General features: G+C 38.1%; 1 protein-coding gene across 1 annotated transcript in view; it reads right to left on the reverse strand.

Moving 5' to 3' along the window:
- Nucleotides 1–1,928: 1,928 nt before the first annotated feature.
- The window catches only part of TDRD1 (tudor domain containing 1), a 35,343-nt gene continuing 12,777 nt past the window's right edge, over nt 1,929–24,494 (reverse strand). Inside the window, exons 9-23 of the mRNA XM_030842439.2 lie at nt 23,804–23,972; nt 21,961–22,047; nt 21,019–21,186; nt 20,792–20,899; nt 16,438–16,680; nt 15,942–16,079; nt 13,098–13,208; nt 9,327–9,602; nt 8,494–8,613; nt 8,396–8,398; nt 6,870–6,983; nt 4,224–4,391; nt 2,794–3,021; nt 2,101–2,147; nt 1,929–2,021 (exon numbers count right to left, since the gene is read on the reverse strand). Coding sequence (XP_030698299.2) covers nt 1,929–2,021; nt 2,101–2,147; nt 2,794–3,021; nt 4,224–4,391; nt 6,870–6,983; nt 8,396–8,398; nt 8,494–8,613; nt 9,327–9,602; nt 13,098–13,208; nt 15,942–16,079; nt 16,438–16,680; nt 20,792–20,899; nt 21,019–21,186; nt 21,961–22,047; nt 23,804–23,972 — 2,073 coding nt within the window. The remainder of the gene's footprint in view (nt 2,022–2,100; nt 2,148–2,793; nt 3,022–4,223; nt 4,392–6,869; nt 6,984–8,395; nt 8,399–8,493; nt 8,614–9,326; nt 9,603–13,097; nt 13,209–15,941; nt 16,080–16,437; nt 16,681–20,791; nt 20,900–21,018; nt 21,187–21,960; nt 22,048–23,803; nt 23,973–24,494) is intronic.

Here is a 24,494-nt window from a genome sequence, read left to right on the forward strand (position 1 = left end):
CGCCTGCCGATGCAGGGGACAGGGGTTCGTGCCCCGGTCCAGAAAGATCCCATATGCCGCGGAGCGGGTGGGCCCGTGAGCCATGGCCGCTGAGCCTGCGCGTCAGGAGCCTGTGCTCCACAATGGGAGAGGCCACAACAGTGAGAGGCCCGCGTACCAGAAAAAACAAAACAAAACCAACTATATTTTCACCACAATGAAGGAAGTATGCTTAAGGAACCATGTATGTAATTTTTTCTAGTAATATAACCCCTTAGTTTCTTGCCATCCAGAACTGATCTAATCTAAAATGATATTGTAGCACAGCTACAGGTAAGCAGCAAACGGTGGTACGGAGAACTCAGCTTGCATCATAAGACCTACTTTCCAGTCTGTGTGTGTGGTTTTTTGGGCAGCCACTTAACCTCCTTGAGCCTTCACCTCCTCATCTATAAAATGAGGCCTACCTTCTTTTAATCTTCTGAGCACTGTGAAGATTAAATACGTGACTATTACGCCATTGTAAAGCAATTATACTCCAATAAAGATGTAAAAAAAATATGTGACTATTAGATAATGCACTACTCAAATATAAGGTATTCAAAGGTAGACAACCTATATTTATTTCTGCAGTAGGGGTAAAGCCAGTTCAACCACTATGCTTTAAATCAAGTGTTCTGGTTTTTTTTAAGTAATATCTTCAATCTATTTAGAAACAATAGAAAATACAGGTTTCATCTGAAGTTGTGTACCCAAACACACTCAATATTCTTACGGGAAAAAAAAAAAGCTTATTGCACAGATATAAAGATTAAAGCACATACAGTTAATCAACTTGATTAGAAATATGATGATTTGGTATCATTAAATTTTAAACTCAAGTATGGTACACATAACAGCAGTCAGTATTAAAACTTAATATATTAGAAAGGACTGAAAGTTGTAACTGCAAGTCAGCATTTATTAAAAATAACCCAAAACTTGTGAAGTAAAATAAATCATCTCAAAATAAATCATGAGAATCAAAACTCTTGATCTTGCATGAATGATATTTAGCTTAGAACTTAGCCATACTTTCTTAGAAACAGAAACAAAACAACTGTCCATTATCATGTAGAGAATAGGTCTGACCCCAGTAGGTACCTCCTTGAGAGCTGCTACACCCACTGAGCCCCAGAGGGCAGGAGGACCTCGGGAGCTACTTGCAAATGGTCAGATATGAACTGCAGGTTAGCCAGCAAGAGTGCACATACTGAGTAAGTCAAAGATCCTTTGCTTTTAGCTAGAATTCTATCAATTCAAAGTGGTGAGAAGGACAACTTCATTTTGATGAGAAGTTCTAACTGGCTACTGATCACAAAACAATTTCCGAGGGCCACCTTAGAACAAAGGATCCCAGGCAATATAGAAAAGCAGGGGAACCACTATTCAAAATCCACCAATGTAGTCTTGAACCACTAGAGTCACCGCAGCCAAAAAAGGAAGAGTATGTTTGTTTTGAAATGAAATATACTATCAGTACAGCCCATTTTCTGTTCCTGGCCTCTTAGAACCTCTTCACAAAAAGTGCTAAATGTTTTTATAGAAGTACTACAAGGGAGAGTTAATTTCACTCTAGACACAAAGAAGTTCAGGCTAAGCTTGACCTCATGACAATTTTTACAAGTCCCTGCAAATATCATCAAGAGCTGTCTCTATGTCAAACACAGTAAAGGACGCTGCAATCCGGACAGCCTTGGACTCAGTCCCACTAGCAGTGTCAAAGGGAGCTTACCAAACAAAACCTACAAAGACAGCAGAAACACTACAGCCAGACCTCAGATCATTACACCGCAGAATAAAGTACAGCCTCAAAACGGGTGTCAACCCCATTAGCTCTGTCATGACAACATGACTGGAGATGTCCTGCTGGGGGTTACACAAGTGCAAAAACATCAAATTTAACTTACTTAACTTTTTAACAATTTTTTCATTTCAGTAAATTTGTTTTGATTGGTTGGACTGTTTAAGAGGAAGAGAAGAATCTGTTCATGTTTTTCAACCTGAGGGTGAGAAGAAATGGTGTTATTTCATTCCTAAAAATGGTGGGAGTATAATTTCACTTAAGGAAATTTTACCCACTTGTTTCTGTAGCTCTGTGCAGCAGCAATTCATCCTGTTCACCTTTTCTAAAAGCAAATGCAAAAAGCCATTAGACAACTAGCACTATAAATAACAGAAATAATATAACAAAACAAAACCTGCAGTCTGAACATATACAGATCTGCCCCTCAGGGCAGATCCTTTCCAACTACAAAGGACTTGATCAATTAATTTTTCATTTGGGCTTTATGTTATCTACTCCTGTCCTGGGTTTTACCAAATGAGTGCCCTTACCTCCGAGGTTTCAGGTCTTTTGCCTGTCATACACGGGATATCTCTTTTCGGTTGAGGGCAGGCCTGCCAAAGCATCATCTTATGCAATAACTAGTGAGATCCATTCTCAAATATGTGAGTTCTTCTCACTTTGATCAGGATCAAAAGGAAGTTGGAAGCTACTCTGAATGCTTGACATTTCTAAAGCTCTCAGCATCAATTCTATCAACAGTGTTGCTGAGCCTGATCTAAGGAAAATCTGGACTGGGAGGCCTGCTTCCTTCCAGGTGGCTCCTCTGAGGTGGCAACATGAGTCAGCACCCTGCCGCTGGATTTGTAAAGGATGACGACAGAGGGAACGTGGCCACGGAGAATAAGGAAGGATCAGGTCAACTAAATTGATCACATCTGTTCTTGGCTACACTTACACCTGCTATTAATTAAACTTGAAAAGAATACCTTTATTTAAAGCACTTTGCTTTTCAGATGTGATGTTTTTCGCCAGACCATACATCACCAGCTTATCAGCTATATTGATAGTACCATTCTCAGAACACTTCTCAACTGACACTGTGTGGACATTCTTGATAAATCCTTTTACAGAAAGCATTACATTCTGATTCAACATTAAATTTTTCAGTAGCTCTATTATTAATTGAGAACAGCTTCCATTCAATTCCATTGGTCCTGGAAAAAAATTGAATATTAGAGTTAATCGTCAAGTTCCTGAAAAATGATATTTAGATAAATTATCTAAGGATAATAAGCAAAAGGCTCACTGATTTTAGCTAGGTTTAGGTATGCTTTGATGTACTAGTGCTGTTGCATTCAAAAAAATCAAACTTAATAAATATTCCTCAATCCCTACTATGTCAAGCACTAATTTAGGTCTAGAAGCCACAAAACAGACAAATGTCTGCCTTTGTGGACTTACATTCTAATGGTAGAAGCAAACAATAATAAAGATAATTTTCCAACTCTCTGAGTCAAAACCAAAGCAGACTGTGAGGAAATCAGTGTGTTATTATCTGCTGGGACCTCTGGGTAAAGAAACCAGGAGTAAGAATAAAACGCTACTTTAGCATTTTAGTTCCATTTATTCAAATTCCAACTGAAGGGCTGAATAAATACGCAGATATGGTATGAATAGGAAGGTAGCCCCAAACAGTGCCATTTGAATGTCTCTAGCCTCTGTCACGAAGCAGAAAGACCCCCGCACAAGACGTCAGATGACTGACCCCAGTTCACCCTGGCCCTGCCACTTAACTAGCTTTGCAACCTGAGGCAAACCAGAATCTCTGAGCCTTGACTCTCTGAAACTAATCTGTAAAACAAAGATGGAACAAATGAACATAATTTTTGTGAGAATGAAATAATAATAAAAGGTATGAGATTTTTTGGTAAACTCTGCTTGATATTTAGAAATCTGGGCTGTTGCTTAAAATACGCTTTTTTTTAAATTTTTAATTTTATTTTTGGCTGCGTTGGGTCTTCATTGCTGCATGCGGGCTTTCTCTAGTTGCGGTGAGCGGGGGCTACTCTTCGTTGCGGTGTGCGGGCTTCTCATTGCGGTGGCTTCTCTTGCTGTGGAGCAGGGGCTCTAGGCATTGAGGGCTTCAGTAGTTGTGGCACGTGGGTTCAGTAGCTGTGGCTCGCGGGCTCTAGAGCGCAGGCTCCGTAGTTGTGGCGCACGGGCTTAGCTGCTCCGCGGCACGTGGGATCTTCCCGGACCAGGGCTCGAACCCGTGTCCCCTGCATTGGCAGGCGGATTCTTAACCACCACGCCACCAGGGAAGTCCTAAAATACTCATTTGTTTCAGACTCCGTGCTATAAAAGGAAGAAAAACATCCCACAGACACCCAAATTGGAAAGTGACTTAATTGTGTACCTTCAAGGGAACATTTAATAATTTGGAAAGGAAGCTCCAGGTGGCTGGCAGAGATTGGCTGCACTCTGCAAAGAGGCAGAGTTTCAATGTTTCCATAGTCTGCATAGAGCACTTTCACATCAGCAGCTGATGTCCCCAGAACAACGGCACGGTACCAGAAATCATCACCTGAAAATACAGAGGAATCTCAGGTGAGAAGTTACATTCAATGATGCCCTCCTCCTTTAAGATGGTTATTCACAGTTACATTTACCTCACTTAGAAATTCACACCAAGATTTCTGACTTCACGCCAAGGAGTTTAGATTAAATAGGAGCATCACATATACTCCTTGCAGATTCTACTCAAAAGACAGTTACAGAACTAAATAGAAAAAGGCCTAAAACCACAAGGATAGAGAACAAGAGGGAAGACAGTGTAATAGTGGAAGGTGGAAAGCAAATATGTGAGTGGAAATGATTTAGCAGAGCTCAACTAAAGCTGGGTGTAAAGAAGCCAAGAAACATCTCAGCTTGCATCTCAAATCCCCAAGCAATCAAGGCTCAATAATTGATGCTACTCATTCAAAAGTTGGAGCAAAGGTGGAGATGAAATGGGGATTGGATAACAGAAGCAGAGTTGCTTCCCCAAGGCACGTGAATAAACTTTAGTTTATAAACACATTTACACATAATATCTATTTTTAAAGTTGCTAAAGAGAATGCTCAGTTTTATGTTTACGTGTTTTAATAACGCTTAGAAAATTCCCCCTTTTCAGGTAACTGCTCCTACCCATGGGCAGAAGACGAGTGTCCTCCCCAGAGAGGACGAACCAGAAAGACTACGGACTGGGGAACGTGAGGCAGAGCAGAAGAGGGAGTTTACAAGAACCCTGCCAGGCAAGCTATGCACTCCAGGGAGGAGACGACCGTCTCAAGCAAAAGCACTTCAAGACACAGGCATCAGGAGTTCCCAGTGAAACGGCAGAGCCAGGTCACCCTACAGGAAAGTCCACTAAGCAGACAAGCTCTGCCTGTGCACAAAGGAACCTCCAATTAGCTTCTCAGTGCTTCACCTTACATAAATGAACAGCGAAAGATGATCAGACAGTAGAAGAAAGTCTCTGACATGAAAGAGAAGACTGAAACAAACAGGAACTCAAGGAAACAGAGACCCAAAGACGGAGAAGACCATGAAAATTAAAAAATGATATTAACATCCTCGGAGAAATGACCTTCCATCCTTGAAGCAAGTACAAGACAGTTATTAAAAACCACACACTTGAGAAACAAAAAAAGCTACTGAAACCAAAAATGTGATATTAAAAATGAAATACGGAAGGCTGGAAGAGAAAACTGAGGAAATCTCTTGGGAAAAAAAAAAAGAAAAAAAACAGCAAACGAAATTCAGCAGTAGAGTTTAAGTCCAACATGAGAATACTTGGAGTTCATAAAGGAGCAGAAAATAAAAGAAAGGAATAAAAAAATTCAGGAAAAATTTTCAAAACTGAAGCTCATGAATTTCTAAAGGGCCCACTCACTGGGTGCTCAGTACAAAGGTGAAAAGAAAACCAGTGCTGAGTCACATCATAAAATTCAGGGGCTTCCCTGGTGGTGCAGTGGTTGAGAGTCCGCCTGACGACGCAGGGGACATGGGTTCGTGTCCCGGTCTGGGAGGATCCCACATGCCGCAGAGAGGCTGGGCCCGTGAGCCATGGCCACTGAGCCTGCGCGTCCGGAGCCTGTGCCCCGCAGCAGGAGAGGCCACAACAGTGAGAGCCCACGTACCGCAAAAAAAAAAAAAAAATTCAAAACTTGAGATGAAAAGATTACCAAAAGTTCCAGAAAGGAGGAAAAAAATACGTACAAAGTTTGGAGAACCTGAATGACATCTACCTCTCCACCAGCAACATCCACGATGCCTTCAAAATTTTAAGAGAAAGATGATTTCCAACCTAGAATTTTATCTACAGGTAAGCTATCAAGTAACTATTAGGGTAGAATAAAGACTTTTTCAAACATGAAAGATAACAAAATTTATCTTACATGTACCTTTTCTCAGCTTCTAGAGGATGAGATAGATATACCAAAATATTAAATCAAAAGTAAAGGATCCAGAAAACAAGTTGAGATGAGGGAGGGAGAAATCTAGCCAACAAGGTGGGGTGGGAGAGAAATCCAAGAAACATAGGGGGTTCGTGCTGAAACAATCTCCAGTATGATGGTGAAAGGAAAATTTCAGGATGACAGCTCAGGTCTGGAGGACAAGCAGTCTGGATAGGAGTGTGTCAGAAGGCTGGAGCTGCCTACAATATGATAAAAGTTGATAAAGTACAGGCAGTATTCATGGAGAGAATTTATACCAATGCAGAGAACTGGAGATCATTAGTGAAAGTATATAGGACACTAGTAACAAAAAAGGCTGCAAAAGAAAAATGTAATTATAGTAAGTACGTGGGTAGGCTGTGAATACTGTTTATGCAAAACTAATAACGTAATACAGAATACTTATCTAAACAAAAATTATGACACATTTCTACTGGGAAGAAAGAGAGGGAAATTGTAGATCTAGTTGTCATACAAAAGAAGAGGGAAACGAAATACATTTTTAAACTGTAAATCTAAATTTTAAAGTGAACACTGTTTGGGGAATAGAAAAGAATCTTACCTGTGTATCTGGCACAGCACGCATCTCCAAGTTTTGGTCTATAGGCCGATCGACTTTTCTGAGCACTGCAGTATTCTAACAATTCGGCTGTCAATACACACAGTTTTTCCTGATCTAAAATATATATAGAAAATGTTTTGTGAAGAAATTTTCAATGCTACTATTTATAATAAAGTATTTATATAAAAAGGAAAGTCAAATCTAACCACTCAAAAAAGAACCCATATATATTAAAATATACATTTATATTTTTAAAATAGATAAAGCCAAAAAAAGGTAAAACCACTACTGGTTACCTTGTGGGGAAGGGATGCAAGACTGGGAGGGGGCAAGAAGGAAGCCACTGGGGGGCTAATTTCTTGATCAGCGTGGCTATTCTAGTGTGTTCATTCTACAAAAACTTGTTCTATTAAGCTGCAGTTTTACGACTGTTCAGTATACTTTTCAGTAAGTGTGTTATAGTTAATTAAATGAAGCAAAGTACTTCCAATTCATCATACCACATGTTATTGTCAGGATGCAATAATCCTAAGACGCTGCTTTCCACTATACAGTTTAAAGTTGATTATTCCTAATACTGGAGGATAAATTTAAGAGCAGTTATTGTTATTACCACAATTCTTGGTTTGACCATTTGAAAAAACTTTTTTTTTCTTTTTTTTCAGCTTTCAAATACCTGCAAATTATTTTGAATAGCAAACTTGCACTAACTCAGCCTCTGATACTGCAAGAATAAAGTTAAATACGCTGGAGCTTCCCTGGTGGCACAGTGGTTAAGAATCCGCCTGCTAATGCAGGGGACATGGGTTCGAGCCCTGGTCCAGGAAGATCCCACATGCCACAGAGCAACGAAGCCCATGCACCACAACTAGAGCCTGCGCTCTAGAGCCCGCGAGCCACAACTACTGAAGCCCGCGGGCCTAGAGCCCATGCTCCGCAACAAGAGAAGCCACCGCAATGAGAAGCCCGCGCACCTGAACGAAAAGTAGCCCTCGCTCACCGCAACTAGAGAAAGCCCGCACGCAGCAACGAAGACCCAATGCAGCCAAAAATAAGTAAATAAAATAATTTTAAAAAAAAAACCTAAAATACACTGAAGAGATGCCTTAATTGTAATCTTTCACGAAATAAAAAAGGAAAGTCAATATTTACATGCTACTTTTCTTCATGATTAGGGCCAGTGTAAAAGATTTCTCCAAGTTTCTAAGATACAGTAACACTGTGATTATAGACTGATTAGGAAGTACTTTTCCAACGTATCTAAACTGTTTTGGTTCAAATTCTCGTAATGCTTGTAGAAGGTTAGCTAAGTAATAAGTACAATTCAATACAGACAGTACCTATTTTTAAACAAGAAATTATACAGTAATTAAGGATGCTGCTTTGTTATAAAAAGCTGTAGATGATCAAGACCAGGTGGAGCAGGTGCTGAATGCACGGCATGTTCACATTCATGTTTTTATAATTAAATTTTCCTGAAGTGTTATTATGATCAATTAAAACATGAGTGAAACAGAAATCATCACCTTCTTCTCCCCATCACTTCCTAAGGAATTCAGGTAAGTTCATTCTACAGTTTAAAAGACCAGCATAAATGTGTCTCAAACTCTGTTTGGTTTCTTACCTGGCATTTCATTTGGTAGAGCATAAAACAAGTTTGGGTTTACGATTTCTAATACGCTTGCCTGTACAGTTTTATTAACTGGCAATTCTATTGTCCTCCACTGCTCAGCTGAAGAGGTGGCTGAAAACATACGAAATACAGGTCTCTCATGAAAAAGATAACATTTAGTATTCTACTGAATACCAACATTCCCAAATTCCCAAAACGAAAATCTGTGTTTACATAAAACAATCTGTTTAATTTGAGGGATTTTGGTGTGCATTACAAAAAAGTTCAATCTATAATAAGAATCCTTAAACTATTATGCTCCTATAGTATATTTCAGTAGTATATTTCCATTTCTGTAGTATATTTAATTCTTAAAATTTACTCAAACTTTAAAGGATACATAGCTGTATGATACACGTCTGCCTGACAAGTAATTACATTAAAAATGAGTACAGGGCTTCCCTGGTGGCGCAGTGGTTGAGAGTCCGCCTGCCGATGCGGGGGACACGGGTCCGTGCCCCGGTCCGGGAAGATCCCACATGCCGCAGAGCGGCTAGGCCCGTGAGCCATGGCCGCTGAGCCTGCGTGTCCGGAGCCTGTGCTCCACCACGGGAGAGGCCACAACAGTCAGAGGCCCGCGTACCGCAAAAAAAAAAAAAAAAAGAGTACAGTGTTTAATAAAAAAGCCATGTTTCAATAAATATTAAACTAACTTTACTTATTACTAATCTATTTCCACAAAGCATATTTCTACAGGAAAATCATGTCACTTGGAATAGAAAAATTTTCACAGCCTATAAAAGCAAAGGATAACATAAATTTAAATAGCAGTTTAAAAATGTTACCTTGAAGCCATGGGGCATCAATTTGAAGACCATGTTTATTAACAGGACTGTTTTTCACTAAGTCTTTACATGGTGAACTAGCTTTTAAAACCAGATGTTCTTCAATCAGAACATCAGTAATTATCCTGGGATAAGAAGTGGAAAGATCGGTGAGTTCAACTCCCACTCCATTTTCAGTGATTTCAACCACTCGGGCTTGGAGTTTTATCCCTGTGACACACGTCTGAAATCTTGCTACGGCTTCTCTGGTCCAGTGTTTGTTTCTAGGCTGTATATCTAACAAATAAAACAGCATTAAGAAGAATTCTGCCCTTAATATGTTTTCTTTGTATTTAATTTTTGATAGTTTGATTAATATGTGCCTTGGCATGTTTCTCCTTGGATTTATCCTGTATGGGACTCTCTGTGCTTCCTGGACTTGATTAACTATTTCCTTTCCCACATTAGGGAAGCTTTCAACCGTAATTCAAAAAGAGTCATGTACCAAAATGTTCATTGCAGCTCTATTTACAATAGCCAGGACATGGAAGCAACCTAAGTATCCATCAACAGATGAATGGATAATGAAGATGTGGCACATATATACAATTGAATACTATTCAGCCATAAAAAGAAACGAAATTAAGTTATTTGTAGTGAGGTGGATGGACCTAGAGTCTGTCATACAGAGTGAAGTAAGTCAGAAAGAGAAAAACAAATACCATATGCTAACACATATATATGGAATCTAAGGAAAAAAAAAAAAAAAGGTCATGAAGAACCTAAGGGTAAGATGGGAATAAAGACACAGACCTACTAGAAAATGGACTTGAGGATACGGGGAGGGGGAAGGGTAAGCTGTGACAAAGCGAGAGAGTGGCATGGACATATATACACTACCAAACATAAAATAGCTAGCTAGTGGGAAGCAGCCACATAGCACAGGGAGATCAGCTCGGTGGTTTGTGACCACCTAGAGGGGTGGGATAGGGAGGGTGGGAGGGAGGGAGACGCAAGAGGGAAGAGATATGGGAACATATGTATATGTATAACTGATTCACTTTGTTATAAAGCAGAAACTAACACACCATTGTAAAGCAATTATACTCCAATAAAGATGTGGAGTATAAAAAATAATAAAAATAAATAAAGATGTGGAGTATAAAAATAAAAAAAGTAAGAATTCTGTGCCCCAAAGCTGCACTTTTTGCCTCAATAATACCCAGGACTGGACCCTTCCCAAGTTTACCATTCAGGTCAGTGATTTTGAATATCTTTTCTCAATAATCAATTATATATCTACATCCTCAGTGCCTGAGTTGCAGATAATGCATCTACAAATATACTACTGTTTTAGGAGGCTCAGGATCCGTCTTTACTTTCCTCACTAACTTATCTTCACCTGGCATTTTTCCCAATAGGCAAAAATAGAATTATTATTTCTTTTAGAAGCCACTATGGTTACATACACAATGATGAGTTATCAACTATTCTAGTAAAAGATGTTAAACCTACACTTGCACCTTTGTGAAGAGTCTTCCAATGATAATTTCAAAGTATCATATTTAATTATTTAACCAAAAATTATCTTTCTGGGATAACTTTGGCTTATACCCTTATTTTCATAACAGTGGTTCTCAAATGTGAGTGTGCATATGTATTATGTACAGGGCTTGTGAAAACAGATTTTGGGGCCCCACCCTAGAGTTTCCAATTTAATAGTAGGTCTTGGATGGGGACTAAGAATCTACATTTTTAACAAGTTCTCACGTTGATACTACTGGCTGTGGGGTGGAGGGGTCATATTTTAAGAAACACTGACATAAAACATGGTGATTAAAAACAATAATCCAGAACATAGTGTAAAATAAGTAGAAATTAAACAGGCAAAAGGAAAAATAAAAAGCATCTAACGCTTCTAGACATGACCACTATTAACATTTTGGTATCCAACCTTTCATAATCTTTATGTGCATATGGAAATACACACATGCACATATATACTCATAATGCTTTTATAAAGAAATTTTTATAATAATAAAAATAGTTGTAATGTTAGCCACTATTCAGTGCTTTATGCCTTGTATCTCTTTTATCCTTAATGCCTTTTTGAGGAAGGTACCGTTATTTTCCAGATGAGGAAAAGGAAGCATAGAGTTTAAACAGTTTACCTAAGGTTTCACAGCTAGTAGGCAGCGGAGCTGCTTCTAATCTGTCCTCTTAATCACAATGCCATCCTGCCATCTCTTTCATAACTTGCTTCCTTCACTTAAATCATGAACTAGTCTTCACATCAACACATACTTAACATTTTAATGACTGTGTAATAAGAACGAACACTTAATAGAACTCTGAGTGCCAGACAGACCCTGATCTAAACATTAATTTAATAATCTTCATAACAAACCTATGAAATAGGTACTACCACTACCCATTATGTGGATCCTCATTTAACCAAGCCTCTACTATTGGCTATTTAGGTTGTTTTGCTATTATTAACAGCAGTGTAATGAATTTCCATGTAGGTGAACTCTGTGAAATAACATGATTATTTCTTTAGGATGAATTATTAGAAGTAAACTTGCTAAGACAAAAGGTAAGAATATTTGAGGCTCTTAAGGAATCCTGCAAAATGTCTCCAAAAGAAAGCATCAGTTTTCACTCCTATCATAAGTATAGAAAAGCAGCTGCTTCCTTACTTTGACATCAACACTGAACATTTTGGCCAGTATCTTTAAATATATGTTTCTAAATTTTATAATATGAAACAGAAAATAACTTACACAAAATATTAAAATTATAAATATATTAATACTGAGAAATTTATGTACTCTAAGTATTAGAAGACAGTTGAGAAAATTTCTTACTCTGCACCATACCTACTAGCCAGCACTGTATCCCCTGAAATGGAAGTTTTAAAAATTTGGATGGGATCATTTGGAGTTCATCTGCAGTAACTTCTTCAATGTTTCCATAATCCACAAACTGTACTTTAACATTTCCATTTGATAAGATTTCCTTGACTAAAGCACGATACCAATTACCATCACCTAGATTTAACACAGAATTTGTAACATGGAATATTTCCCTTCTATTAAGGTTTGAAATTTTTATCTTGAAAAAGACCATTCTTTGTCTAAAGTAGCTAATATATTTCTCTTCCCAGACAACACCTTTAGTTTTTAATTCAGAAATCCCTAGAAGGAGGATTCTCAAAATTCATTCTTAGAATATCACCGAAGTTTTTATAGCATCACACTTCTACATCTACTATAAAGATTTCATTCATAACCTAACCAATATGCAGAATATTAAGTGAAGTAAAGACTTAATAAACTTGATAGTTGTCAAACTGGAAGACTTATAATAGTCTCACCACTAATGAGATTGTTTCACTTGTTACTTGGTAAATAATAGAAAAAATAAACAGAAAAACATGCAATGAAATTAAGGTGTTTCATCAAACATATTTTCAAAATAAACATGCACAGGGTGACCAGAAGAAACAATGAATCTGCAGTGAACAGGTTTCCCACTCTCTAGCTTTTAATATTATCAGAAATTCTGGAAAGAAAAGCATTTGACAAAGTTAGGTAAGAATGTATCATTTGGAGGCTTCTTGTTACAAAGAGAGAAGAACAAAAAAACCCACAGTATTTTAAGCATTCACTTAATTTTGATTATGAAAAATATCTGCTTAAACATCAGGAAGAAAATACACTAAAAATGAGGTTTGAAAGTCAAGAAATAAAAGATTCTAATATAGTCAATATTGTGCCAACTGCAACTTACCTACAAAAAAAGCACAACAAGGTTGCCCTACTTCTGCCTTAAAATTTTTAGGCAACTTCTGCTGGCAATATTCTGCTACCAATTTGTTCAAGTCACTGAGTTTCTTTAGAGCTGAAAACACAATACACATAGTGTTTAATATTTTAAAAACATGCAGAGTAACAGATTTTCATTTAAAGTTGGAAAGTGTTTTGATCATAAAAACCCAGGCATATCCCCAAGCAACTATAAAGTACACCAAATACCTCTCCCTTCTCCTTATTAAGAAATTGGGCAAATAAGTCATTATTTAGTTAATACTCTCAGTAAACCCCATGCCAACAATTTACTGGGCACAGAGCCATGATGATGGCATTGTTGTCAGTATGCTAGAGCATGAGCTTTGCATGTGGACCAGGAAACAGTGCACAAGCCTGCACAAAAAGGAAGTTACATATAAGCTGTCCTGAAGGAGTATATGTAATTACTAAATGGTTGGCACAGATAGTGTCTGCTAAGGACTTTCAGAGAGGTGAGCTCTGTGCACTAAAGGCTTCATAGAGAAATCTGAAGTATGACTTGTTTGCTAGAAAAGGAGAGGGTAATTCCAGAAAAAGAAACGGCTCTGAGGCAAAGTACCAAATTAAGCAGCCAAAAAAACACTTGCTGGGAGCAGTCTGGCAGAGAAGAGGAATGGAAAGGTGAATCACTGAAGAAGAACACCAGAGATGTGCTTGGAAATATACAGACCGTGGAGAGCTTTAAAATGCCAAGTAAAGGGATCTGAACACTATAGAAGTAAAAGAAAAATATCTTTTAAATATGTGGCAAAGACCCATCCACAGAAATGGAAATTAAGTTGTATCGAGTTAGAATTGTCACCGTTCAGGTTAGTCAAAATAAGAAAGTTTAAGGACACACTGCAGGAAATGGTGTGGGAGAGGGCACTTTCATACACTGATGGTGGAAATCAGCCTGGATGGCCTCTTGAGGGCACTCTCTCAAGAGCACAAGAGCACATATCTTTTGACTTAATAACTATTGTACAATTTTAGGAATTTGTCTCAAGGATATAGTCTCAGAATAAAATCACAGATTACAAGAATTGTTTTTAGTGATAAATGCTTGTACACAGGAATCCTTTAGCTGTAGCTGCACCTAGGTTAACTAAATTAGGGTAAACCCACCCAGAGGAATACCATGTAACCATGAAAAGGAATGAGGACGTACAGTGATGTGGTACTCTGGAACAGAAAAAGGCCATTACCAGAAATGGAAAAGACATCTAGCGAAACCCAGATAAAGTCTGGAGGTTAGTTCATAGACATTTACCAATGTGGGTCTCTTAAGTTGTAACAAATGTTAACATCTTACGTAATTGTGGTACTATAGAGAAAACTAGGGGTATACAGGAACTCTCTGTACTACCTTGGCAACTTTTCTGTAAATCTAAAATTATTCCAAAGTTAAAAGTATATTTTAAAAAGAACGGAGGAAACACTATGTGAACTGATATCCAAGACAGAGTGGGAGAAAAAGGCAAAGTGCAAATATTATTTATTTTACCATTTATGCCTACATAAAAAGGAATATATATATATTCATACAAGCATAGAGCAACTTTGGAAAAATATTGAGAACATTGAGAAAAGGAACTGGAAGGATATTTAGAAATCTGAGAAGAGGAACTGGGAAACTTAACTTTTCACTATATTCTCTTTTGTAACTTTAAAATTTGTACCATATGCTTGTACAATCACTTATGAAAATAAGTGGCAAATATTTTAAAATAGTAGCCTATCTACCAGATGATTCTGTATGAAGGGATGACAAACCTCACAAGTTGGGAGCCAGTCAGGAACTTAGTTATCTAGGGTAACATCCTTATTTGACAGAGAGAAAACCCAAAACTTAGAAAGGTTAAAATCAATGATGCTCACCAGAATGGCTCAAGGGAAAAAGACGGAAAATACAAAGTGTTTGTGAGGATGTGGAACAACTAGAATTCTCCAACCAACAACTGCCATGATCACTTTGGAAACTTTTTAGCATTCATCGATCAGAGCTGAAAACACACATACCCTTTAAGATTTGGCCAGTAATTTCATTCCTAGGTACATGTTCAATGGAAATGCATGTGCGCTAAATCTGTATGAGAATATTCTTACCAACATTTTATAGCTCAGAACTAGAAATAACCCAAATGTCCAAGAGTAGAAAGGAACAGTAAACTGCAGTACATTCACACAACGGATCACTATGCAGCAACAAAAAACGAGCTACAGTCACACGTGAAAATGATGGTCCAAACTCACGAATGTGAAAAAAAAAAGCAACAAGGCACAGAATAGTACATATTGTATGATTCCATTTATATAAAGTTCATAAATGGGAAAAACTAATCTATGCTATTATTAGAAGGCACGATCATATTTACTTCTGAAAGAAAGAAGTGGCAGTGATTGTCAGCAGACATGAAGGAAACTTCCGGGTTACTGGTAACCAGAGGTTGGTTATACAAGGTTTTGACTTTGTGAGAATTTGTTATGCTGCACTCGTATTTGTGCACTTATCTGTATGTATGTCATACGTCAATGAGATCAACAATTAAAATTTTTCAAAAATGAATTTAGGAGACATTCTGTGAATTCTAAGCTGGTTTAAACAGAGACTATTGAAAACAGAAAATAATGTCTTACAATGGAATAAAAGGCAACGAAGTAAAACCAAATCTTTCTTGAAAGTACAAATACCCACTTGGCCTTTACTGGAAAGAGAACAGTTTCACCACCCAATAACAAACTTATCTTGACCTATTATCTATGCCAGTGTACTGTAAAAAGAAATAAGTAAGAGTCAACTTACCATCCTCTTTAAGCACATGGCAGTAAAATTCTCCAGGACTATACATCACACAGACCACAACATCTACTGTCTGATCAACAGCAAGTTCAACCCACGTCCACTCCAACTGACTGATTTCTGCTTCTACACCCGAGGGAACTGTGAAAATAAACGGACGATTTGCAAAACAAATGGCCAGAGCGGGGAGCTGGAAGCAGGGCTGCTAAAGATAAAGAGTCTGCTTTTGAAGAACTGAATGCCCAATAACTTTCTTAGTGACTTTGCAGGAAAGTTAATTAGTATGAGAATTAACCATTACTACCTCACTGAATTCCAAATTCACATTTCTGATCGACCTTCAGCTGCCAGTGACCCAAACACACTCTTTAGATGAATGCTTGATTTAAAAGGACAAAAGGTACTCAACATCAATTCTTGTTTAAAGTATGAGAACCCATACATTCACAAAGCCACCTGAATTCCAGCATGGACATTATCTGGTGGACAATTTACTTACCACTGGCTTCTTTCATGACACTGGGCTTAACTGTCACTACCCCCTTGTCCCCCACGGCAAAGCCTGCATCGATGAGCACTCTGGTGATACTGATGTGGGGCATCACAGACCTATCCGTAAGTTCCACCAGGGAACTGTTTTCCAACTTGTCCACCACTTTGACTGTGATCATTTTATTCTGTACAATTTTTCTCATCAGATAAATAGCTTCTGGAGTCCAAATTCCTAATGATGGCTTTACTCCTAACAAAGAATTTTTAAAAGAATGTTAAAATATTTCTTATTGCAAGCCTTTACAAATTTAGCTCCTAATTTCCACAAACTTAAGGACTCTATGACAAACACTGGAACCAGAAAGTCCCATCTGAGAAGGATTTTCTAAACATGAAAATGAAGGCAAAATTATAAAGAAAACGTCTGTAAAACGCTTCTATATTTCTATGTAAACAAACCATCATAAATCCATTGATACGAAATGTCCAAAGAGGCAAATCTAGAAGACCGAAAGTAGATTAATGGTTGCCTAGGAAGCTAGGATTAACTATATATAAATGGGCACAAGAGATCTCAGTGGGGTGATGGAAATATTCCAAAAGTGGATTATGGTGACGGCTGTACAACTCGGTAAATTACTAAAAATCACTGAATTGTATACCTAAAACACTGTTTTTTTTTTTTTTTTTTTTTTTGGCTGTGCGGCTTGCAGGATCTTAGTTCCCCGACCAGGGATCAAACCCACGTCCTTGGCAGTGAAAGAGCGGAGTCTTAACCACTGGACTGCCAGAGAATTCCCTAAAACAGTGACTTTTATGGTATATAAATTATATGTCAATAAGGTTGTTAACAAAATCACAAACAAAAGTATAAAACAATCCAGGAAGAAACACCGGTCACTAATTCTGACGTCTGAAACATCTGTAGCATTTACTGAAAGGGCACTTACAAATCAACAACCCCAAAGTTATACCAAGTCATTTCATAAAATTAAGAGCCAAGTAACTTATGAAAAAACATCCAGTCTCACTGGTAATGAAGCAAATTAAAATGATTTAGTTTTTAGCTTATCAAAATTGGCCAAGATGAAACAATCCAGAAATATCTATTGGGCAGGACAAAAGTACCTTCAGTTTTTAAAATAAAAGACATTTTTCATTTTCACTTAAGACCTTTATTGAACAACATATTCACCCTTTTGTTCCACACCTTCCGTCATTTTTCAGACAACTTCATAATTCCATCTTCCCAAAACTTTTTATCTTTTTGAGCAAAGAACTGTTCCAGGTGCCTTTTACAGTCTTCCAGGGAATTGAATTTTTTTCCATTAAGAAAATCTTGTAAAGACCGAAATAAATGGAAATCTGAAGGTGCAATGTCTGGTGAATACAGCAGATGAATCAGAGCTTCCCAGCCAGGCTGTGACAGTTTTTGCCTGGTCATCAAAGAAACATGTGGTCTTGCGTTATCCTGATGGAAGATTATGCGTTTTCCGTTGAGTAATTCTGGATGCTGTTCGTTGAGTGCTGCTTTCAGTTGGTCTAACTGGCAGCAGTACTTGTTGGAATTAATCCTTTGGTTTTCCAGAAGGAGCTCCTGATACAGGACTCCCTTCCAATCCCACCACGTACACAACATCACCTTCTTTGGATGAAGACTGGCCTTTGGTGTGGTTAGTGGTGGTTCATTTCGCTTGCCCCATGATCTCTTCCGTTCCACATTATTGTACAGTAACCACTTTTCATCACCCGTCACAATTTGTTTTAAAAACGGAACGTTTTCATTACGTTTCAGTAAAGAATCGAATGCGGAAATATGGTCAAGAAGGTTTTTTTCGCTTAACTTATGTGGAACCCAAACATCAAAGCGATTCACATAACCAAGCTGGTGCAAATGATTTTCAGCACTCAATTTGGGTATTTTGAGTATGTCAGCTCTCTCCCGCGTGGTATAACGTTGATTGTCCTCAATTATTGTTCCGATTTGATTGCCATCAACTTCAACTGGTCTACCCAACCGTGGAGCATCGTCCAGAGAGAAATCTCCAGCACGAAACTTCACTAACCACTTTTGACACATTTCATCAGTCACAGCACCTTCTCCACAAATCTTTTTGTGCATTTCAGTTGCATTTTTACCTTTCTTGAAAGAATAAAGCATAATATGCCAAAAAAGTTGTTTTTCTTCCACCTTCAATATTAAAATGGCTACACAAAAATTCACCAATTTTGATAAGTCTTTTTTTAAATGCACGCTGATATGACAGCTGTCACATACAATCTAACAAAATTGTTTCGAGTGAAGTTAAAGAAAACTAAGTGCTACTAGAGCCATCTTACGGAAAAAACGAAACGAACCTTTTGGCCCACCCAATATTTGGTACACCAATGTGTCAAGGAACTGACTCCCTACTACGTTTCTGGTAGGTGTGTAAACCAGTTCTACCTTTTCTAGGGAACAATCATAATGTGTATCACAAACATGAAAAGCATACCCACTGACACCTCCATTCCACCTAAGGCGGTATTTTTGCAAATGTAAGTGCGTTTTGCAACCTATCCCAAGGAAATGATCTGTTTTTAAAAATTAGTTTTTTAAAAAAGATCATTAATTTTTAATTGAAGTATATTTGATTTACAATACTGTATTAGTTTCAGGTGTACAATGCAGTGATTCAGTATTTTTGTAGATTACAGATTATGCTCCACTTAAAGTTATTATAAAATATTGGTTATATTCCCTGTGCTGTACTATACATCCCTATAGCTTACTTATTTTATACACAGTAGTTTGTACCTCTTCCTAAGGATATGATCTTGGATAGGCTAAAAAATGTAGTTAAAAGAACACTGCTAGTAGCAGAAACTTGGAAATATCCTTCTGATAACTGGATACTAGTTAAATTCTGGTGCATGTGAATGAAAAGTTGTAGAAGCTAATCTTTTACACTGGAAAGAAGCTCCTGCTCCAAGCGGGACATGTTACATATACAGTGATTTCTAAGCATATGATCGTTAATGTTCTTGCTTTCAAAAGCAGTTTCCCCCTAATTCATGCAATTGACAGGCTTCTGTGATATGTATTGATAATGCAGGATCTATAAATAACAAAAAAGAATACTCAACTTCATAAACACAGGTACATTCAACTTCATTTTATTACCGATAGCAAAATAGTCATCTGTATTTCCTAAATGTTCCATTAAGGATTGTTTTTGTACTGAGGTAAGTTATAGCTAAACACATTCCCTGATCTACTCACTAGTTTAATTTCAATTCTAATGCTCTTAACTTTAGGTTTCAATATTTTAAGAATACAGGAACTATAAAAATTACATACCTGCCAGCACACACTTAATAGCTTGCATTGGCAATTCCAACAACTTCGGAGTTATGGGGCAAAGTCTTGTCAAACTAAGGATTTCAAAGTTTCCATAGTCTACATATCCGACCAGTACAGATTCCTCAGAAGCATAAGCCAAAACAGAGGCACGGTACCACTGGTCATCCTCTAAAAATAGGAGAGACTCAATCTGAAATGATTTTCCAATGTAGATATACACAAAAATTTTTCCTCCTCAATTTAGATGGTCATTTATAGATTCTATTTTCATGTAACATCAAGCTTTACTGAACTATGCATGCTTATTCACCATTCCTACTTTTCCTTATCAGAAGCTTTCAACTCCTGAAATGTCACCTTTATTCATCCCTTTCTAGGTAACTCATGTTGTATGCTTGTCATTATTTACTTATTAAGTGCTTAATCCCTCTAGTGGACAGTTAACTCATTAGGACAAGGGAACATGTCCTGGTCATGTGAGTGAATCCATTAGGTCTTGATCAATTTTAGAATACCTGGCAGTATGAGTCAACCAGACTCCACTAACCAAGCCATAGATTTACCGGAGGCCTACCTGTCTCTCCCCTCCTGTGAGGCCACTGGTCCTCCCTTCAGCAGAGAACTGAACCCGGTCATCACAGGGTCATCATCTGTGCAGCTACAGAGGCCGGGCCACAACAGCTATGTGCCTCCAGACACTCTTGCTGTTCCAAAGAAAACTGGCCAAGACATGACCCTGGGAGGTTCCACATTCCCACACTGATATAAACAAATGTCTGTATCAGTCTCCAGAACTAAAGGGCTGATAAAATAAAAACCTCCATCACCCCCACCCCCGCAGCATTTACAGGTCCTCCTCCTCCCTTACACACTTGGATTCAGTTTAATTGGATATATTTAAAAACATAATTGGTGCACTACTCAAACTTCAAATGCAGCCATCAACGCAAAACGAAGATTGGTTCATTTCTTGGTACTTAATTGTAAGTAAAAAATTCAATAATACTCTTTTCCTTACCAGAGAACTGAGCACAGCAGATATCACCAATGGTTGGATAAAAATCAGAGCGTGGAGACACTTGACTGCAGTACGTGGTAAGTGACACCTGAAGTTCAGCGAGCTTATCTGTGGATACAGATCACATCTTAAACTAAAGAAATACAAGTTTACACATTATCTGCATATCTGCATGCTGAGTCTCTTGATGTATGTTATATTGATAACACAAATCAAGATTTACTTACGCCCACTTTGTAGTCGTTGACAAAAGAAGTCTTCTGGAGTCTGAATGTGGGCGACCACACCGCAAAACTCATCACCTACGTTCAAAGTCAACACTTTGGGGATTAGGCCACTTCTGTCTATAACAATTTTGTTTTCAGCTGTGATTTTCCTGACATCTTCAAGATCACCTTATCAAAAAGCAGAAATATAAGCCTTTTTGGTTTCATTAATCCAATTTTCCAGTTTCTCAGGCCTAACTGTGCTCTTTCACACTTCTAGGCCTTAATACATACATGCTGGTCTTTTTTCCCAGAACATATTCCCAAATCTCCCAGCAACTTGAGTATTTCCTGCTCAGTATGATGTCACTGTGAAAGGCTTTCCTCCAAATCTGGGTCAGGTGCCCTTCCCAGGGCCCCCACTGCACTCTGCGATCCTGCCACCGTTTTATAATCTCTTCTCTATGTGGGCGTATAACTGCCCACAGAATACCCTCCCTGAAGGCACCTCCACAGTGCCTTAGTGAAGCAGATACTGCTGGGAGGATTTTGTTCCTTCCACTGGACCCCTTTGCAGCATTTATTATTGCTGATGACTCCTTCCCAGAACATTTACTCTTCTGTTATTCTGGCAACATTTTCCCTGTTCTCTTTCCACCTCTCCCAACACAGCTTCTCCCTTGGTACTGTAAGCTCAGGTTCACTTCTCTCACTTTACAGTCTCCCTAGGACACCACCATCATTTACAATTTCAACCGTGGTAACTTTTAGACCAGTAAGTATTGAGTTTTCTCCTCCAGATGGCCAAAAAAACTCCTGAGAACTGTTCAGCAGAGCTGTCTCACCCAAGATTGATGTTTCAGGGATTTCATATAGGCAGTACTCTAGGAATACAGACAAGAGACAATAACTTCTTCAATAACTAAAATCACTACACTGTTCAATATTAATCTGTATACTCACTTGAATCCGCACTTGGCTTCTTAGAATTTTGTCCCTTGTGTTTCAAGCCATATCCCATTTCTATGAGCACATGGTCTAAGAATTTTCCTAAAAGTAATTAAGAGAACATATTTCCATTGAGATATTATACTAAGTATTAGAGGAAAAGAATAAATACAAAAGAAATGAATCACATGATTTAAAGATTATAGCTATTCGCACACCAGCATATTTTTTACTAGTTCAGTTTCTATGTGCAAAATATAGTTTATTAATTTTCAGCTTTAAAAATTGAGTCAAAGGGCTTCCCCGGTGGTGCAGTGGTTAAGAATCTGCCTGCCAATGCAGGGGACACGGGTTCGTGCCCTGGTCCAGAAAGATCCCACATGCCGCGGAGCAACTAAGCCTGTGCACCACAACTACTCAGCATGTACTCTAGAGCCCACAAGCCACAACTACTGAGCCCGTGTGCCACAACTACTGAAGCCCGCGCACCTAGAGCCTGTGCTCTGCAACGAGAAGACACCGCAATGAGAAGCCCATGCACCGCCACAAAGAGTAGCCCCCACTCGCTGCAACTAGAGGAAGCCCACCTGCAGCAACAAAGACCCAATGCAGCCAAAAATAAATAAATTTATTAGAAAAAATTGAGTCAAAATCCCCATCATCACTTAACAAAAAATTTAATAAAAATATTTCACTTAAAAATTATGAATAACATGGAAGATTTAGTTACCACCTCACTGGCATGCTTAGAATGACCACCATTTATAAGAAAAAATAAATTTAAGACATAAGACTACTTCATCTCAGACATAAAGTATGGCTGAATCAAGTGTCAACCAGCAGCCATATAAACTTCAAGTTCCCTCAAACAGTATCCAAAAGCTCAAGTCACAACATGGAACATACATAGCAAAGAAACAAAACACAGAGATTTTATACTCAATTTCACAACAGGATTAACTGAATTTTCTACCAAGTAATCAACCAATGATGGGTCTCAAGCAATAGAAGAGTAATAATACCTTGGAAACCAAGAGGCAATTATAAGCACACTGTCAGAAGTCACTTTTTAAATATGTACAAAGCCATAAAGGAAGAACAGGATTCCAAACTGCTTCCATTTCCACAACTTAAATACTATGTGCTTATGGGCTTAATGCTAACCAAATGCAGTTCTGTGAAGGTTGTTCAAAGAAAAAGCACTGATGGTAAGGATGGACAAATTCACAGAAAAATTCCTGAATTTTCCCAGTAAATGAGTAGAAATCAGGGATATTATAATGGCTGTATTAAAAAGATACTAGAGTTTTCCCATAATAAGTCTAGATCTAGCCTTTTAATGTACCAAATTCTATAAACTTGTGCCTTGTCTTTGATAAACTGCCAACTGCAAGAGCAGAGCCAAGGCCATATTTCCTGTCACAATCTGAATGACTCCAGAGTGGGGCTTACTTGGTCTCACTTCATGTTTCTATTTCTTCTCTGAGTAACAGGTGGGCACTAAATAACATATTAAGTGCTCCATTTAAAAAGAAATATTCAGGGCTTCCCTGGTGGCGCAGTGGCTGAGAATCTGCCTGCCAATGCAGGGGACACGGGTTCGAGCCCTGGTCTGGGAGGATCCCACATGCCGCGGAGCAACGGGGCCCGCGAGCCACAATTACTGAGCCTGTGGGTCTGGAGCCTGTGCTCTGCAACAAGAGAGGCCGCAACAGTGAGAGGCCCGCACACGGCGATGAAGAGTGGCCCCCACTCGCCACAACTAGAGAAAGCCTGCGCACAGAAACGAAGACCAACACAGTCATAAATAAATAAATAAAATTTAAAAAAAAGAAAAAAAGAAAGATTCAGATCTTACCTGAACTTGTCAGCATAACATCCACAGCAAAGGAAATCACTTCTTTTAAGATGTCCACAATCTTTAGAGAGCAGTACTGCTGCATTAACAGTGATTTAATAGTTTTGATACAATCATTGCTCCAATTCCCCTCTGCTGGGATAACATTGGCTACAAAGCATTTTATGGCCTGAAAGATTTTACACAAGTTACTAAAAATTAGTATTTGAAAGTGACTTTTTTCTAATTAATTATGCAAAGATTTTTTTTAAAGACAAGGTATTTCATGCTGAATATTCATCAAAAATCTTCAAGTACTAATCCGATAAACAATTTTATGAATAATTATTTGTCTCTCTTGATATTCTATCCACAATGCTTTTCCTTTTGGGACTTTAAGCTTGAGAAATCAACCAAAGGACGGTTATTATCCTTCAATTACACATAAATTTAAGTTGCTTCCAAATAATGTAATAAATATGAAAATGATTGTTTTTAAACAGCAGATTGATAAGATGTCCCTAAAAATGCTAAGTTTCCTACCTGAGGCAGTACTTAACTAAGGAATGCCTAATAAAATGGAGCCAAGAAAGTCCATAATTGTTTCTCTACATAGTAAAAGATACACCAATAGGTCCTTTCTCATAATAACCATGGCAACAAACACGCAAATATTATGTCCATCAAAACATTAAAAACAGCTCCTTTGGGA

This window comes from Globicephala melas, chromosome 16, assembly GCF_963455315.2.
Source record: "Globicephala melas chromosome 16, mGloMel1.2, whole genome shotgun sequence".
NCBI classification, from domain to species: domain Eukaryota; kingdom Metazoa; phylum Chordata; class Mammalia; order Artiodactyla; family Delphinidae; genus Globicephala; species Globicephala melas.